This window comes from Mycteria americana, chromosome 22 (genome assembly GCF_035582795.1).
Source record: "Mycteria americana isolate JAX WOST 10 ecotype Jacksonville Zoo and Gardens chromosome 22, USCA_MyAme_1.0, whole genome shotgun sequence".
NCBI lineage: Eukaryota > Metazoa > Chordata > Aves > Ciconiiformes > Ciconiidae > Mycteria > Mycteria americana.
Genome location: NC_134386.1, coordinates 6,222,984 through 6,242,078, shown reverse-complemented (window position 1 = coordinate 6,242,078; position 19,095 = coordinate 6,222,984). Strand labels below are relative to the sequence as shown.

Sequence of the window (19,095 nt, the reverse complement as noted above, 5' to 3'; positions counted from 1 at the left end):
ACGTCCTATGTCAGAAGAAGGAATCCATTGTCAAGGCTAAGTAAAATGGACTGCAACAGAGCCAGGCAGTCCCTGAAGGCCTGCACCCCTTAAATACATTTAATACATGTGAGCAATGACTTACTGACTTGCCTGTAGGTATGGAATTAAAAGCCAAGGAAGAAGAGGAAAAAGTAATCTAGATAAATGACTTTATTCCCTGAGGTGACATCCAGTCAGAGCATATCCTTAGTGCTGTGCAAGTTTTAACAGAATTGTGAATAGTGAACAGAGGGATACATGACTTATATGCTGCTAAACTACATGCCTCTTAGCTTATGCTCAGCCTCTCCTAGGAAGATCTAAGGACAGTTCACTCAGCTGCACTAAATCCATTTGATGTGAAAAGAGAGTGTGTGCGAGGGGGGGGGGAGGACTCAGAAGGGCGCTGAAATGTCAGCCGCGGAGGATTAGGGCTGCATGCTACACCCTCTCATTTTTAGCATGCATATACTGTCGAGCACAAGCTTGATGGCTGGCTTGCAGGCATAGATGATGGGTGCGGGGGAGGGTTAAGAGCTACATATTTCTACCCTCTGCAATTATTTTCTTTAAAGTGCTGAAAGTGGAAAATAAAGAGAAGAGCAGCTGAACAGCCTGACAGATTTATCTTCTTCAGGGAAAGAGCACATACACCTGCACAGGCACCTTTTTCTTTAACAAAAAAAAAAAAAACAAACCCTAAGCGATTGCTATCTGCAGTCTTAACGTGCTGGGTGTAGAGAAGAAATTTCATGAAAGGTAAGTTAATCCAATCCCTCCAGTTGCCAGATGCTCTTCTCTGAAGTGCAGCTCTAAACAGCCTATAGGCACTGTGGTTTTTAAAGATCTATCCGTGGACCAAGACCTGGTGATTTCTTTGTTCAGAAAATTTCTTCTCACTGTAGCTCTTTTCTCAATTAAACCAATTCAAAGGCTCCTACCAAACAGCTAAAGTAGGAGACTGCAGAGAAGTGGGAACCTCTAAGACAGCTCTATTTACCCCAGTCCTTCCTGGACCAGAAACATTCTTACTTGTAATGACATTTCTATCAGCATCAGCAGCTTCTTGATACCAATCCAGACAGTCTTCCCTTTGACATTCTGTGCAATAGTGCTGCGTTCCTTGTCTTTGAAGCTACCCAGGAGCTGGAGGGGGAAGAAGAAAAAAAAAAAAAAAGGAAAAAAAATCAACAACAGGAGACTGTCGGTAGGAATAACGCTACCTAACTTAGGAGAAAGGGAATGACAAGCTAAAAAGCATTTTCTAGCTTAAAAGGAAAATTTGTTGCAATATATCTAGACAAGGCAAAACACTTAGATTCTTTTATTCCATAATGGTTCTTTTCATAACATCTCTAATCAAACAGTTAGTGATTCTCTTTTATGATGCATTCTAGGTTTTCTCCAGATTAGAGTCTAGAAGGAACCCAGTGGCTCAAGCTACAGGAAGTTTTCAAAACTGCTGCAAGAGTGTCTGTGTCTTTCAGGCTTTGGTGATATTATCATTGTGACAATTCTACAAGTTTGCACAAAAGATTTGTCTGTTAAGTTTATTTTAACAGCCTTCAATATTCACTACAATTTCCACTATGGCATAGAATAAGAAGCCATTAAGGGCACGAATTTATAAAGAACCTATAATCTCTTCAGCACCAAACACCTTCATTTGATGTTGTTCCAATTCATGAGAGCTTGGCACGCTCCAGGCACATTCAGTTTAAGTGTCCCAATTATGTTCATTACCCACTTCCATGCCCTTGGAATCTTTCAATCTACTTCACAAACTTTTTCCCTAGACCTACCATTCTCCCATTTTGCCTTAATTTATTGTATGAAAAAGTAATTCAGAGAAGCCTTAGAACTGTTATGTTATCACACAATGTTAAGTGGGACAGTGTTCCCAAATGCGGAGCTACTGCAAAATCACTCATTTCCAGCAAATTTGGAGCTTGTTTGTCATCCTTGAACTTTTTCTCACCTCCAAAGCCTCCATCAGCTGCTCCCCTGTTGCAATGTTGGGGACATGAATTGTAGTGCTGAAAGCATTCAGCATTTCCATTTCCTGCAGGACATCTTTGCGACTGGTGGTTCCAATGATTAGAAGCTTGCGACCCTGTCCACACAATGGAAAAAGTGTCAAGAAAGAAAAAACAAGAGAGGAACCAGCCTTGGGAAGTTTCAGCTAACTAGAAATGAAAAATGGAAAATGGCCATGTAAAAATACCACTTAAAATAAAATTAATAGGATTAAATCAGTCAGTAATTGAAGTAGCCAACATCAACCATACAAGACTAGGATCAGATTTCAGAAGTCAGAGTAATGCCACCAAGAAGGTCCAAAAATTATGGTACACAGAAGACCCACCCATACTCACAGCTTTCCTACCTTTCCTTCTAAATTCATCATTATAAATAGATAAGAGCTCATTAAATTTAAAAGCATGAGCAAACTCCCACTCCCAAAAGCTGAATTACAGATGACTTCTCGGGGGAACAGCCTGTCTTTAGAAATCCTGTGGGTATAGTGAATTCTCTGTCATGGTGCAGACAGTTCCAATGGTTTTACAGCTCATGCTTTAAGAACGGAGGTTGCTGTAAGTTTGTAAGACTTCCCACTGCCAGTGTGGTTGTATAAAAGGACAGTACCACGTCTGGCAGCCTCCGAGTTCAAACCAACAGTGCACACACCAGTTCCAAGTTGGCCTGAGCAGTAACAGGGTTTATAAACAATAGAGCAACGAATGGAAAACTTCAACTGCCAATAAAAATCAACTTTTGTTAGTTCATCTTGCAAATACCACTTCAGTGCTATTTGAATTTTACCATGCAGTGTTCAGACACTGATAAGCGTTGGCTGATGGAAGGAGCTGTTGGGATTATCGGCTGTGATCAGTCCCTTTTCCAGTTCAGTACGGAAGGAGCCCATGGGTTGAGGAGAGGCCTGGCTGGCCAAGTATCCTCATTTGCTGTACAGAAGTTTAGCTGACGGTCAGAGACAAAGAGTAAAGTTCTATATTGCAACTTCGTGACACAAAACTCTGTTCATCATTATAAAAAAAACAAAACAAAACAAACCCCTAAAAACTATCCCCACAGAGCAGCCAGAATTCATAAGTGCTTTGCATTCCTTTGACAAAGGATGAAAACCTATTTAAGCTTAATACATCTTTGATGAAGATGATGCATCTTCACAGCATTTGTTTATTTTTCCCTGAGTGCCATTGTATTTGCTGACTTTTTGTGTTTGAACAGATTACACTCCTGCTTTGCGTGACGGAGAATGAGAAGGCACCAGAACTGGTAACGAACTCAAGTGCTCACTTCAAGTTTGTTTTTAGCCTAAGACAGCACAAGGAAGTAATGCCTGGCAGGTTGAAACCAGAGCATGCCCCAGGTCACGAGCTTCACACAAAGGCTTTGTCAGGGAAACACTGTGCTAACCCTTCTGTGTATTAATCGCTGTCTACATCTCAGGAGGCACCACGCTCACCAGCTCAGTCACCTCTTTAGAGGGGGAAATCCTCAGAAACCTACTGGGCAATTGAGTGGGGAAAAGCAGCCAATTCCTGCACTGATGACAGAAATGCCAGGTTTAAAACGGCAGTAGGAGTAGGGAATGCTTTATCACTAGACAAAACTCGCCTGCTGGTGGCACACAGCAAGCAGAAAAAGGTCTGAGTGTCTAAAAATGTCTGTAGGTAGCCTTGAGAAGGGCATACAATGTCTGCAGAAAGCATAAATACAACTATTCCGCAGGTTGCTGCTTCCAGTATGTTCTGCAAGACCACAGCTTTACAGTTGCACATGATTTGTTTCCTTCTTGATGGTCCTTGTGTAGCAAGGCCAGGAAAATATTATATCATTTTACAAGTTCAAGCCAAATCTCGGCAATTCAGTGAGATCTTGCATGCAAAGATGAAAAAACGATGCGCTCAGTGGAGAGTAAGCAAATGGCATTTGATCCTCACTCCTACAAGAAATTCAGAAAGCCCCACCAGGTGCTCATTTTCAGCTAAAGCACTTAATAGACCAAGAAAAATAAATTATGCTCGGCAACAGAAAAGGTGTTTGCCTACACGAAGACAAAATTTCAGCGGTCTTCATCTTTGAAAGGGGTTGGTAAAACAGACTTTAAACGCAGGCTCAGAAGCTGTGTGAAATGAGTTCCCTAAGAACACTTAAGCCATCACCTGCTCGTGAACCATAGAAGTGTGGTACAAACACCTATGACATTTGCTCTGAAGTTACCACCCAAGGACAAAGTTAAGATATGCCTTCAACTTGCTAAGATATACTTGGGATAACAGCACATGTGACAGCAGAACTGATGCATGCTTAAAATCTTCAGAACGCAGAGACAGAAATTATCAGCAGATTTGATTGAGAAAAGTTCATCTCTATTCTCATTTACTTTGCTTTCACGGTTGCTCTATATTTCCTCAACACACTGTCCTCAGTGAGTTTTTGTTCAATTCATAAATAATGCTGATATATCTGATATTATATATGCTATAACTCAGTAAAAAGTATAAGCCCTGTAAGGAGAATTTCTGCTATCTTATTCAAAAAATTGTAACAAGTCACATGCATGCTGTTAGGCACCTTCAAACAGTTTTCTCATTATACAGGTAAGGTACTAGGGTACAAAGGAAGCCAAAGACAGACTCTTGAACAGAACCAAGACCTCCAAAACATGCGGCAACCCTCTCTTGCAAGCACAAATCCATGCAATGCTATACCACCAAGACCGATCTGCTTTACAAGCTATAGCAATTCTTTTTAAAAATTGTTTATTACCATATGTAATTCTCAAAATCCAGAACAGCTTGGGTAAGGGATTGTGTTAATAACAGTTTTCCATTAACTATGAGCATTTCACGGGGAAAAACCCGCTCAGCTGCAGCCAGCAAGGTAGTATCTGTTCCCAAAATATAGCTAACAGCATGTGTACAGTGCCTGGCACAGCAGATAAGACATCAATCAAGGGAATAACAACTTGCAGACTAACTGCTTGAAGGATGCTACCTGAGCAACTTCTACATTGATGAAGTCCATACTTGATTATAATAAAAATGGAGTCTAGTTTGGGGCTTCATCAGAGACTAAAAGGTCTCACACCAGGAAAGGATGCAAGCAGCACAGAAACATAATCAGTGAGGCGAGTTTTACCTCCTGTAACTTCAGGTGTCCACATATGATCTCATTCTCTGCATTTCCTTCTTAGTTAATGGAGCCCAGATGACACGTACCTCCTCCCAGAAAAGCTGCCTACACTCTGGACTCATACAGCAAACTATTTTCTAAACAGCTAGTTCAGTCGTAGAAAACCAAACCGCTGACAGCCACATTTAGTCAGATGAATCCCAAACTTGCTGTAAATCAGGCCAGCGGACAATTACTACACACACAAAAATGACTCTAAATGACTTATTACCATTTAGGAAAGCCACTGGAATCAGTCATTGTGGCAAGTTCTGTGAAAACACCAGCTCAATGCTAAACCTTACTCAAAATGCAAACACTCAGGCATTTTTAGAATGGTAAAAAGAGTAAAACAAAAGTCATTATTCTACCATATGAATCCAGGGTGCTCTTTCAGACACTATGCAAACCTAGCCATTTCAAATACAATTTCAAATAAATCACTAAGTTAGAGAAATCAGAGGAAAGCAATGAGGATGGTCAGAAATATGGAATAACCTCCCTAAATAGACTCTTGGTAAGCTGCTGGGGGGCAAACAGAGAGGTCTATAAAATCATAGATGGTGTAGAGGAGATAAGTGGGGAAACTGCTGTTTCTCAAAATAAAAACTAGGGAGCACTAGTTATCAAGCATCAGTTTTAAACTGAAAAAAAGGATGTTTGCTTTCACCATACAGTTCAGTTGAACTCAAGCAAGCACGACACTAAGAATGGCAAAAGCTTACCGAGGTTCAAAAACGACAGGACAAGTTAGAGGTCAGAGCCATCAGCAATTTTTAGATATCCTCGTTAGGATCCATGCTCAGGACCCTGAACCACTGATGACTGAATGGTTGAAAACTCCTCAGAACAGATGGCTACTCTGCAAAACAGTGCTTAAAATTTTTTAACAGCTCCACCCAAAACACTGTTTTTTTTTCCCTGCTTTCTTCAAAAAAAGCTATGCGCTTCAACTTGCTACCTTTAAACTTGACCCACTGGAAAACCAGTTACCATAAAACAAGCATAATCTCTGCTGTATCAATTACTAAAAGAAAATTAAGTGTCAGGAGTCCCTTGTACTTTTCAAAGTTTCAGGCAACTTGCTCAGCAAACAAGTGGAAAACCTGCAAGTCAGAAATGTTTTGCCCCAGGCATTACCACAAAAGCATGAAAAGCCATCAAGCCAAATTGAAAAAGCTGCCTTCATCCAATGACTCTGCAGTGACAACACACCACAGGATATCACTGGATTTATTCTTGCTTGAGAGATGTACTGCTAAAGTACCCCCATTTTCAGAAGTATTCACATATTTGATCCTTAATTTCTACAGCCACCATTGCAATGGCAACGTGCCATGTGTTCAGCCCATAGAAGATCAGGATTAAAGCTGAACTTCCAAAAATCAGGCATAATGAGAGAGTAACTACCAAGTAAGCAGGAACTTGGCTTTTCAACAGCTTAAGATCATTTAGTGTCAGACTCATTACCAGGGCAGTTCGAGGCCTAGTTCTTCCATCAACAGAGATTAGACACAGGCACGTCACTTAAGCCTGGATTCATCCTGCCCATTTTTAGGCAATAAAAGTGCCCCAGTTTGGAGCCCAAGATCCCTCTGTACTGATAGGGGGATACCCAGTAGAGAGGTGCATGTCTTGCCCTGCTGCCTTCTAGAAGTGGGATAACCACAGGTTTCACCTCTCTACTACAGGGATTTTATCTGAATAAAGGATATAATCATGCAGAGAACTATAGGACTCAAAGATCAAAAGAGGAAGTAGGTTTAAGCGACTACATTTTCAAGCATTATGAGATTGATTCTTCTAACACAGTATTCACTTCCTAACGGGCACCATATTATTGCATTGACTACCGAAGACAAACTAGAACATAAAAGAATTACATAGACTCTGCTACAAGCAAATGGAGTCTCAATGTGTCGGTGGAGTCTCATATTACAGAATTTCAGCAAATCTGGCCAGCCCTAGGCAAGGGGAGTTGGGGGGAACTTGAACTATGCTATCACCAAGTATTGGCGGATACTGAAGTGCCCCTCTGGTCTCCCAACAGCTGTTCACCCAACTATGGACCCTTGTATATTTTTATGCATGTGTTTTGTGGTATCAACAATTCTTCACATGTAATGGTAGAAAACACAATTCCCCAGGTTTACAAGCATAAAGGTAACATCACTGTTGATTGGAGTTGCTTCCAATTCACACCAAGCGACATGGAACCAGGAATGCATCTGGGATTATATCAAACAAGGAGATTATTCCGCGCTTTCCCCCATCGACTTTCATAAATCGGCAAAAGCCTCCAGTGTCCCAGAGAGGAAAAGGGGCCAGGGGCCTCTGGGAGCAGTGGAAGGGCATCCACAAGAGTGGTCACGAGCATCTCGCTAAGCCAGACATTTCATAACACTGCACAAATTGTACGTCCAGCTTAGCGCGGGGATGCTGCAATGGTCTTTCACCCTTTGAGCCAATTGTTAGCTTTTCACAGGAACCAGCAGGGAAGCACATGTGAAACCTCTGTGGGGCTGGTGAGTGTCTCCATGCCTTGTGTGACTCTGCATGTAGATGAAGCAGCTTCGGCTTTCGGAGCTGCTGCTGCTTAGTTCTCAGAGAAGTCCTTTTCTCCCGCTTGGCTCCCTGCTGCGACACTCCTTTTCAGTCTTTCTATCCCCCCCCCAGTCTCTTCTCCTGCACAACACAGGGAAACTTGATTGAAATAAAGACCCAAGAGAACATGGTTTATTTTCTTCTCTTCAATCCATTTTAGAAAAGCTTTTTAATTGGTTTAAAAAAAAGATGCTAAACAAAATGCAGTGTTTTTCAGTCTTCTTGAACTAGTAGTAATAGATACCACTATTTAAGCATTGCTGAGTGGAACTAGCAAGCATGAGCTGTGACCGGGAATTTAAAGCAAACTCAGAGATGTTTCTAGTTCCTTTAAAGACTCTAACGTGTTTACTCTCAAAACTTCTGCCAAGTACAAACAAGCCAGAAAGCCCAGAAAACCAGAAGCTTCAAGTGTTTGCCCTTCCCACACCACGTTAAAAAAATATAGCCTCAATAGGAAGAGGGGAGTCTGGGAGGCAGCTTTCATAAACCAATTCAACAGAGACATATACCTCAATGCATAATTAATAAGATTTCATCCCAGAAATGCTCCTCTTACACATGTAGCCTACAGTAATTGTAGGAAGCTGCTTGCACATTAAATATACTCTCTGCAAGTGATGTGACAACACCGTGTGAATACATAATCTGGGCCACAAAGATGGGAGCAGCAGAGCTGCGCTGCTGAAATGCACCCTCCGCTTCCCACTTGCTCCTTGCTTGCGGTTTCAACTGCTTCGTTGTTCCTGTTTCTAAGCTTTTCAAATCAACTCTATATTTTGGGCCCCTCTGACAAGTGAAATGGTGAAGAGCCTGATAGCAATGGAGAACAGGTATTGTCTCCCCAGCATCTTGCCATCGATTTCTCTCAGCACAGGGACATGCCTGGCATGTCCCAGGACACTCCACTTTTATGAGGACTGAACCTAAACCATGATCCCAGTCCCACAGAAATTTGTGTTGGTATGACCTCATGGAGCAGGTTAGTACCACTGATGCTACTCATGTACATTTAAAGCACGTATCTGCATCTGAAATTATAACAAAACCCCTGACATCAGCCATTACTTCCAAATAAATTGCTCCCCAAGGGAGCTAGTCATCTCAGAGGGAACTTGGAAGGGCGTTGATTAACCGGCAGTATTATCTCCCTTGTGAGTTTCTCACATGAGCTTAAAAACCCCAAGAGTCTCCATGCCCAAATTCAATCTTTTTCACAGTAAACATTCACAGCAGAAAAGGCCTTTTCCTGCATGACTCTACCTCTTATACAATGTTGTTTTTTTAAATGAAAAATATCCCCACATGCCATGACTATCATAGGGAGCTCACAAGAAACAAACAAGCTAGGAAGAACTTCATCATCAGAACTGCCAAACTAGGTCAGCCCAAAGGGTCCGTCTAACCCAATGTCCTAATTTCCACATAGCCAATAGTGGGCACAAAAAAAAAAACAAACCACCAACCACAAAAAAACAGATCATCAATCAAAACAATGACATTTCCTCAGAAAACTCTCTCTCTACCCTCCAACAATTTATGGCTTAAGTCACCGTAATATTGGCTGTCAACCCAAAGTCTTCCAGCCTCAAGGGCATTTCAAACATTGCAAAGTACAAATCTCTAGCAACATGCATAAACTTGGCAAATATCTGAGAGCTTCAAGCCCTGCATCCTGCTTTCAGGGAGACTCGGGTGCCAACAAAAGTGCATCTAAGCAGCAAAATACATTCAGAGGATGCAATGATAAAATGGACAATTTAATATTTTAAGTTCTTTTGACAACTGAACCAACTCAAGTTCTACCTTCCCCTATTGATTTATGGGAACAATCATTTCCTGGTACTGTGGAAATATCCAGCAATAGGTCAATGATTACATGAGATTATGACGATCAAAAATGGTTGTGCTGTTGCAAACAGGCAGCCTTTCTGTTCCAATATATGTGATAACAGAATCCAAGTTTTATGTTAGAGACTTCACATGGCATAGAAAACTCACTGGGAAAAAAAATCTTTGTTCTCCCAGGTTGACAGTTACAAGGGGAACTTCAGGGCATGTGGCATTACAATTTAGTTCAAAGTTCTATATTTGAAAGGTCTTTTCACCAAACTCTCTAATGAAAACAATACTCACACATACGTTACTGTTTCCAGGATATTAAAAGTGACAAAAAAATTGAACTCATCCAGGCTGTGCTTCTCTGCTTTTTCCTGATACCAACTTTCAAGGTTTTCCTGTTAGTATGTTATTTATTCATGCAGATACTTTCACACACACAGCAGAATTCCAGTGAACAACAGGACAAATGGCAAACCAAAAAGAAGAGTCCCTGCCTGTTTGTCTCATTCAGTGCAAGCTTCAGAAATGTTATCACTTGTGACGTTCTTAAATCTCATCAAGCCAGAAAGTGCAAATAGACAGTATCAGCATGAGATGCAAGATCTTAAGCTTTCCTCACCCATTGTAATTAACACCTGATAATTTCAAGTTAAGAACAAATTTAAACCCTGACATCCACAATCATACATTACTTAGAAATTGATTTCTAAATAAGGAGGGAGCACATAGTTGAGCCAGGGATTGATTTGGACTAAACAGTTCTTCAGTTAATGAGAAAGCACACAGCTTGCATGTTTACGTTTTACATGGTGAAGGTTAAACTTGTTTCCTTAGTCAGTATTTCTAGGGCTAACTGCAGAAGATTCAGCCTTAAGTAATTAGGTAATTAAAGTTGAATCCTTTGTGGTTATCCTAGAAATGTCTAACTGAATGAACAGCAGCAGGCTAGGATTAACTTGACTGAATCAGAGACAATAGCACTAATACCACTGGCAGCACAGCAGCTATCAGCAAGACACAAAGCTCTCCACTGTCAAAATTATTATAGGAATAGGGCATCTCACCCCTCGATTACTTTCTTACCTGAGGGGGGGCCTTCTTTAGCAGTACAAGAAGGGCTTGCAACACCAGATTAGAGAACCGTGGTCCAATTGGGACATAATCTGAAATGAAAAATGCATTTTAATGCCCACTAAGCAGATACACTTTTAAGCCATTTCACTGTATCAAAAACAGTTCAAGGCTCCTGAAGTAAATGGGTCCAGATCATTTCCAGTTTGCAGTATTTCAGTACTGCAAATATTTCAGTATTTCTGCACAGCAGACAACATAGCTCTCTCTCATCATCCTAACTCACCTAGAAGTCTCTCAATGTCGTCCACGACAACACAGCTGAGTTGGGACTTGTACGCATCATCAAAGATCTAAAAAACAGCAAAATGACTCATTGTTAAATCTCAGCAGCAAACTATAATAGTCATGATAGGACCTGTTGACGTGTTTTTAGCTAAACACAGCAGTATTTAGAGGAATAAACAGAGAATGAAAAAGATAAGTACCAAGCGACTAGACTCTACCTGCATTTAATAAAACACTGCCATCTCAACAAATTCAGAGCTCAGTTTTGTTCATTTACCCCATGGGCTTTGCAAAAAAGCCAGCTGCCCTGCATTTGATTGTAAGCAATGGACAAAATAGAGCACCATTCATCTGTTTTTTGGAGCTGGGGCAATACTGATAATATTAACAATACACACACAAATCCCCCACAATTGTAATGCAATTATGAAGCTTTTCTACCCAGGCTGGATATTGGTTACTTTTCATAACAGCATACTGCAGCGAGAACAGACCTACTCAGGTACGGATCGAGCCTCCACATCACCCTTTATAGAGCAGCAAACCAGTGTCCTGCAAAGCTTTGGATTTCAACAATAAGTAGCACTAAGGACATCAGCGGTACTGCAGGCCTACCTCCAGCATACACCGATTCAAGTGAAGTCCAAAAGGTTCCTTTTTGAATCTAAATTACAAACTGGGCTTCCAGCTATGAGCACATCGCTTCTCTTAGAAACTATGCAATGCTGCAACAAACTGATCTTAGAGTAACATTTCACTGACATGTTTCATTCAGTCTCATTCAGCCAGAAGAATAAGTGCTAGCTTGCTTCAGTAAATGAAACCTCCTTCCTTCCACCTGACTACTTGAAATTATTTAAGCTGTTCAACTTGTTTGCACTCCCCCTACTCCCAAAGTTAAAACTCTTCTTTAACTAAACATTACACCTGAAGACTGTTCCTAGTCTCATTCAGGCAGGACCTATTCTTTCCAAGTGCAACCCTAAGCCCTTCCTGCCTTCATCTTTGCAGACAGAGCTCCAGACTTGCTCACCACAGATCAGGTGTTCTGTTCCACTGTTAGTCATGATTACATATCAGACCCAATTGGGACAGAGCCTTGAAATTTCTCTGAGTCACTCAGCGTCAATGCCACAAAAACATTCATTCAACTTTATAAACAAATGTATGCACAGGAATTTAGGACCTACAGAGAGCAGAAAACACAATCAGAAGGGTAATTCACAGAATCACAGAATCGTATAGGTTGGAAAAGACCTTTAAGATCATCGAGTCCAACCATAAACCTAACACTGCCAAGACCACCACTACACCATGTCCCTAAGCACCTCATCCAAACGTCCTTTAAATACCTCCAGGGATGGCGACTCAACCACTTCCCTGGGCAGCCTGTTCCAAGGCTTGACAACCCTTTCAGTGAAGAAAAATTTCCTAATATCCAGTCTAAACCTCCCCTGGCGCAACTTGAGACCATTTCCTCTTGTCCTATCACTTGTTACTTGGGAGAAGAGACCGACCCCCACCTCTCTACAACCTCCTTTCAGGCAGTTGTAGAGAGCGATGAGGTCTCCCCTCAGCCTCCTTTTCTCCAGGCTAAACAATCCCAGCTCCCTCAGCCGCTCCTCATAAGACTTCTGCTCCAGACCCTTCCCCAGCTTCGTTGCCTTTCTCTGGACACGCTCCAGCCCCTCAATGTCTCTCTTGGAGTGGGGGCCCCAAAACTGAACACAGCATTCGAGGTGCGGCCTCACCAGTGCCAAGTACAGGGGCACGATCACTTCCCTAGTCCTGCTGGCCACACTATTTTTGATACGAGCCAGGATGCCATTGGCTTTCTTGGCCGCCTGGGGTTCACTTTTCTGTCCACTAGAGAATATAGAATTGGATTGTAATCAAGCAAAAGAGTAGGACGCATAACTACCTTCTTCATAGCTTGGCACTTGGCTGTTTCAGAAAATCCAATCATCTTGTCAGGAGAACAGATCTTGATAAAGGGAAAGTTGGATTCTTCTGCTATTTTTGCTGCTAAAGCAGTCTTCCCACTGTGGGGGGGACCTGAAACAAAGGATAATGAAATAATCCATAATGAAAAAACAAGGGAGAAAACAGCTCAGGTAAGGCTCAGCATGGATGATATTTGAAGCATGTTTATAATCTCATGCAGAGGTATCTGCATTTTGAAATGACCTTTTCTTCTACTTGTAGAAAGAACACACTAACTCCTAGTGCAATCCAGTCCTCCAGGTGAAGGAAATTAATGCAGCTACTTAAGCACATGCAGACTGATTTGCCGTGAAACCAACACAAAAGAGGATGTCACACATTTTGTAGGACTGGCCACTGCACCAAAATTAGCATGTGTTTGTATTTTGGAGAAACTTCTTGAACTATGTTTGTGCCCCTTCTAAATATGATTTCTGCAGGTACTGTGGCAAACAAGTCAACAGCAAGAATGCCGGGTAAATATTGACAAAGACAATTTGTTATTTGCCTGAATTCACACCAGAATAATTCAAACAGAGACCAAAGACACATCTTAATCTATACACCCAATACAAATCAATTTGGAGTGCAAGAAGTTTGCATACAAGCAATACGTTGGCCACAAGCACACAGAATTATTCAGGGGATCTATTCAAAGTTAATTCCAAAGCTACAGACCGCTAAGCAATAGTGGTAATCCACATTTTTTGACCTCAGGAGAAGAAAAAGGGAAGTGCTAAATAACAAATTCTACTCTGTGCTGGTTTTGGCTGGGATAGAGTTAATTTTCTTTATAGTAGCTGGTATAGTGCTGTGTTTTGGATTTTAGTATGAGAATAATATTGATAACACATTGCTGTTTTGGCTGTTGCTAAGTGGTGTTTACACTGGTCAAGGACTTTTCAGCTTCCCATGCTCTGCCAGGCGCACAAGAAGCTGGGAGGGGGCACAGCTGGGACAGCTGATCCAAACTGCCCAAAGGGCTATTCCATACCGCATGGCAGCATGCTCAGCATATAAAGCTGGGGGAAGAAGAAGGAAGGGGGGGACCTTCAGAGTGATGGCGTTTGTCTTCCCAAGTAACCGTTACACATGGTGGAGCCCTGCTTTCCTGGAGATGGCTGAACACCTGCCTGCCCATGGGAAGTGGTGAATGAATTCCTTGTTTTGCTTTGCTTGCATGCGCCACTTTTGCTTTACCTATTAAACTGTCTTTATCTCAACCCACGAGTGTTCTCACTTTTACTCTCCTGATTCTCTTCCCCATCCCACCCAGCGGGTGAGTGAGCGAGTGGCTGTGTGGTGCTTAGTTGCTGACTGGGGCTAAACCACAACACACTCCAATATCTGTAACGTAGATATTGGAACTAGTTTCCTCGACTCTTCATAGTCAGTAACAGTCTAGACAGAGGGCAATCCACGTCTGTCTAACAGCAGACACCTAAATGTGGCCAGACGAACTGTTGTTTGAACTCAGATAATTACACTGATGAGCTCTCCAGTGACTTCAAAGAGAATTTAGACAACTAACTCAACTAGAGATGTTCACACTGTAAAACATCCACATTTAGGTTATTAACTGGGTCATTTAGGTTATTAACTGGGTACATTCACTTCTCTGTTGTCCAAGAACAGGATTTCTCTCAGGCTGAGAAGCCAGGTTTAATATCTAAAGCAATTTCACCCAAGTAAACTGAAAGAGACCAATTCTACTTTTCCTCCCATGTGTTTCTTTTACATACAGTTGCAGGATATAACAGATGACCACTTAGGCAACTGATAGGAATAGTTTACAGAAGTTGCTTGGGGTTTTTAATATATGTTTTTTTTCTTAAATTTACCTTCTAGAAGAACGCTAACCAAAGGAGTGCGGTCACTGTTCTTAGTTTGTTGAACAAGCAGCTCCCCATCATCCAATACCCTTGTTACTGGATCACCCCACTTAATAATACCATTCATGATGTAGCTTGCATAGTCTTCCTGGTTGGTTCCAAACGCCTGTAGTGAGAGGGAACATTTATTTTATCAAGAAATTTTGCATCACATCAGAAAAACATGGAACAATTAAACATCACCAAAGTGACCAGGACCAAGACTCTGAAGATGCTTAACTGAGACAGTCAGTACTGGAAGACCCAGTGGCAACACACAACATTTCAGTTCAAAGGACTGAACACTGTTGGAGACCATGCACATTTAGAAACATCTTTTCATACACCCTCAAAACAAATTCTAATCAGTGCAAGTTGCCAATGGGTCCTGACTCCATGCCATTTAAAGACAATTCTCAAAAATGAGGCTTAAACCTCCTACTACAGTCCATATTAAAGCTGTCACCCATTAACTGAAGTAGCCTAAAAGGGACAGTGTACATACAACATGGAGAAGCAATTCCAAGTTGCTCTCTTTATTTGTTCTATTCCTTTTTATGATTCCTGCATGCAACAAAAGGGACAAAACAGAGCCTTAGCACTGCAGGCAGAAAGAGGCTCCCTACTTCCATTCCTACAACACAGGACACAGTATGTCAGCCCATGGTGCACCATTGCACGTCTGATTCCAGAAGGAAGTTGCTACCTCATGTCATTAACTGTACTGAGTGACTATTACAAGAGTTATACAGTGCCTACTTACCGGTTTGATATCATTCTCCAAAGATGCAAAGAAGTCTCCTCTTGTCACACGCAAGCTCTCTGCCTTCTCCATATCCACTTCCACTTTGTTGCTGGCCTAACAAAGGCAAGAAAAGACACTGAAGTACAGCAGTACTGCACACAACTCCTTACAAACTTCCATCCATGGATCCAACCCTGTAGTTGCTCTGTGTCAATAAGAAAAATGCTTCTTAACAGGACGTTTGTTGGACATACGCTGGACACCACTGGAGTAGTCATCATCTCCACAGAGCCACATCCATATGCCAGGCCCATGAAGTCATTAAGTAACAGTTGTTCCACTCCACTGGGTGGAAAGCTGAAATGAAGAGTATGGCCATGACCCCACACTTCAGAGAAGCCACACCAGGTAAGAACAGGATGGAACCTCTGCACCATCCTTGTTGCTGCTGTGCTACCTTCACTACATAAACCAAGTGTCAGTGAGGCTCAGACTGGTGCCCAGTGTGGGACTGTTCTCACCTAAGTTTAAATTTCTAAAAGTTATTTGAGTTATGTAGGTTCCCTTTAGAGTAGGGAGAGGCTGTAGAAAAAATTCTTCGTTATGCTTTTTGGGTGCTGGATGGGAAGGGCATGAAGCCTCCTTCATTGCGTGACTTTTTTCAGAAAGACAAATTAAAGTTTGGTTTAACCCAACTCTGCATCTACCCACACCATCTTTGGCAACTAAGCCAAAAATAAGAATTACTCACACACCTCTGTTTCAGGAGGTTTTCGTTTCCTATTCAAACCATGCACTTTCCTCTCCGTACAGGAAAGTGTTTAAGGGGATTCATAAATATTAGATTTCTTTCTGCTTTGTCTTTATTTGCTTCAGTTCAACCAAAGCCATGAATCTTCCCGAAGTAGCACTATCAGTATTACTTGGTATAAGCAAGCTTCAGTTTGCTCTGCTCATATTGCACTCCTTTCTAAATGAAAAGCATCACCTTTTTCCCTTCTGCCAATCCCAAACTGTCCAGCAACATTTAAAATCCAAAGTCTGGAAGCAAAGACACAGTAGAGACAGCAGTACTGCAATCTTCTCTTGTAAATCATTTCTCAATCACAACTAGAGGTACCACTAGGAGGTGGCCCAAAGCTGCTCACACTGGAGCCAGAAGAGGTTTTTAATTCTTGAAAACAACTTGAGAGTAGCCTTTAAAGCTGGAGACTTTATTCAGATGTCTGTAGACTTTAAAGACAGCTGTAGATGTATTACTGAGTATGGCTGCAGCTCCACAATATGGAGCGGCTCCATTTACTAGGATTATTTGTAGATCTGCAAGTATATTGATTGCCTTGGGCAGCAATCAGGAATTAAATGGATTTGAAACAACTTTTCCACTCAACAGCATACAAACACTGGCTATTACATACTAATCCTATGGGTGCAGTCTGCTGAGGATCCCGAGTGGAATCGGAGATATCAGAAAAAGGATTAGTCACAAGAGGGGGGCAGAAGTTGATCTGTGAAAAGCAATTCATCTAACTGTTAAGTGGTAAGGCAGAAACCTATTTTTAAGTAGCAGAGAGATGAGACAAAAGATCCTCATTCTTTTCCACCAAAGTGCAGCCTTGAAAGGCTTTTGATAATTTCTGAATTTCCCAATTATACCACAACAAATTTCTCTAGATTCCAAAACAAGTATAATTTTTATTGAAAGTTACCAGAGTCTTACAACACCACATGCTTCTACCTGAGAGTATAACAGCCCTACATGATCTGATAGCTCAGAAGGTAAAAATTTGGGATTTCACGGAGTTTCTCAGAAAGCATAGCAACCTCTATCACCTTTACCTAAGACCAAGGTGATGGACGAGTCAAATAACTTTTACCCTCAAAGACATGTCTCAGAGACATTCTCTTCTGACTAGGAGGATCTACAAGAACAAGGAGTAGTGCACTTGAGCATGGGAAGGAAAAAGTCATAATAAAAATAAGCACATTATGCTTGTTTTGTAGTGTAGCAAATGCAGCCTCTAAACAGCAACCTCAGGAACCCAGACTGGGCAATAACACTGTGCCAAACAAATAACTATAACCAGAGGAGAGCTGAAATGAGAGTCCCTTCTCACAAAAACACCCACCAAGCAGAAATACAGGATGCCAAATACATTAAACTAGTGGATCTTTAGTACAGGTGGATCACTCTTCTACTTTGCAGAGGGAAGTGAGAGTACTTGAAACACTATTAATATATTCCTGAAGTTGTTTGTACACTTAAAAACAGGGGGTTTTCTTTCTTTCCTAGCCTTTAATGAGTTATACGTTTTAATTTTTAACACACACACTTTGAGAGATTATCAGAAGAGTTGAAATGATTCAGAAGAATAATGCCCCTTGATTTTCAATTTGTGCTCGTTTCTCATAGGTGCTTCTGAAAACTAGGTCAGGCCTATGATGTATATTTTAAATTTTGCAGTACCCGTAGGAGAGAATAAAATACCTTAGTGCATCATTTGGCTGAAGACATCTTCAGAATAAACAATAAGATTATCCAAAAATACTATATCAAAGTGTTTGAAAAGAAAAACAAAGCGTGGCCACTTCGCATTTGAAAGAGACATACATTATTATTAAGATGTCAATCACATACCAACCTAAAGGAGGGGACTGCTCTTTTACATTTATGCATTGCCATTTTCTCTTCTCCCGCTGTGACATTTTGGCACAACAGAGAATATATCAAAACACTAATGGTCCCCAAACTCACCCAAAATTCAAGCACTGAAAAAAACATCAACTATAAGCAAAATTAATTATTTAAGGAAAATGTTTTGCTTGTGAAGGGATGAAAATACCTCCAGAGGTGCTGATTTTTTTTTGAGACAGAACACAAGAAAATGAGAAGCTGTTGATGTTTGTGGTTTTTTGCAACAGGAAACGATTAATAACTTTTCAAGTATTATGGCTATACAAGAAAAATTAGCAGAAAGAGACATTTTTCCTTTAGAAAGAGTGCTCCCAAGAGATACAAACGTCTAAGCAATCAAATGATTTCTCTCACTTAAACGAAAGCATGATTTGCTTTCCTCATATTCGAGGCTGAACTAACTTTTTACTTAAAAATATATCAGTGCTGTGGAATTGATGTCAAAGGCTTCTCTCTGCAGTAATTCACAGCAATCCTTGGCCACTAGAGCAAAGGGGCTGCGTCTTTCAGCCTCCTTCTTCACAAACTAATCATCTCGTATTTCAACACCATCGAATACTGTGTTTTGCATCTGGATTAATATAACCTGACATTTCATGGTCCTTAATTCTTTTCTAGTTAAAGATACACTGACCTCCCATAATCACCAAACATTAAGAAAGCAAGGCAGTGTTGCTCTAGAATGGAGGGAGCTGAGAACATTACAAATCTCTATGCACACTGAGATGATCATCAAGTGAGTTCCTTATTTGAAATAGAAGACATTATACAAG

General features: G+C 41.1%; 1 protein-coding gene across 7 annotated transcripts in view; it reads right to left on the bottom strand.

Moving 5' to 3' along the window:
* NSF (N-ethylmaleimide sensitive factor, vesicle fusing ATPase) overlaps positions 1-19,095 on the bottom strand; it is an 83,478-nt gene that overhangs the window by 8,855 nt on the left and 55,528 nt on the right. For all 7 annotated transcript variants that reach the window (XM_075522902.1, XM_075522898.1, XM_075522897.1 and 4 more), the window contains 7 exons: positions 15,646-15,741; positions 14,853-15,009; positions 12,950-13,083; positions 11,027-11,093; positions 10,753-10,832; positions 2,000-2,134; positions 1,054-1,167 (listed from right to left, as the gene is read on the bottom strand). In XM_075522902.1, the coding sequence (XP_075379017.1) occupies positions 1,054-1,167; positions 2,000-2,134; positions 10,753-10,832; positions 11,027-11,093; positions 12,950-13,083; positions 14,853-15,009; positions 15,646-15,741 (783 nt within the window). The remainder of the gene's footprint in view (positions 1-1,053; positions 1,168-1,999; positions 2,135-10,752; positions 10,833-11,026; positions 11,094-12,949; positions 13,084-14,852; positions 15,010-15,645; positions 15,742-19,095) is intronic.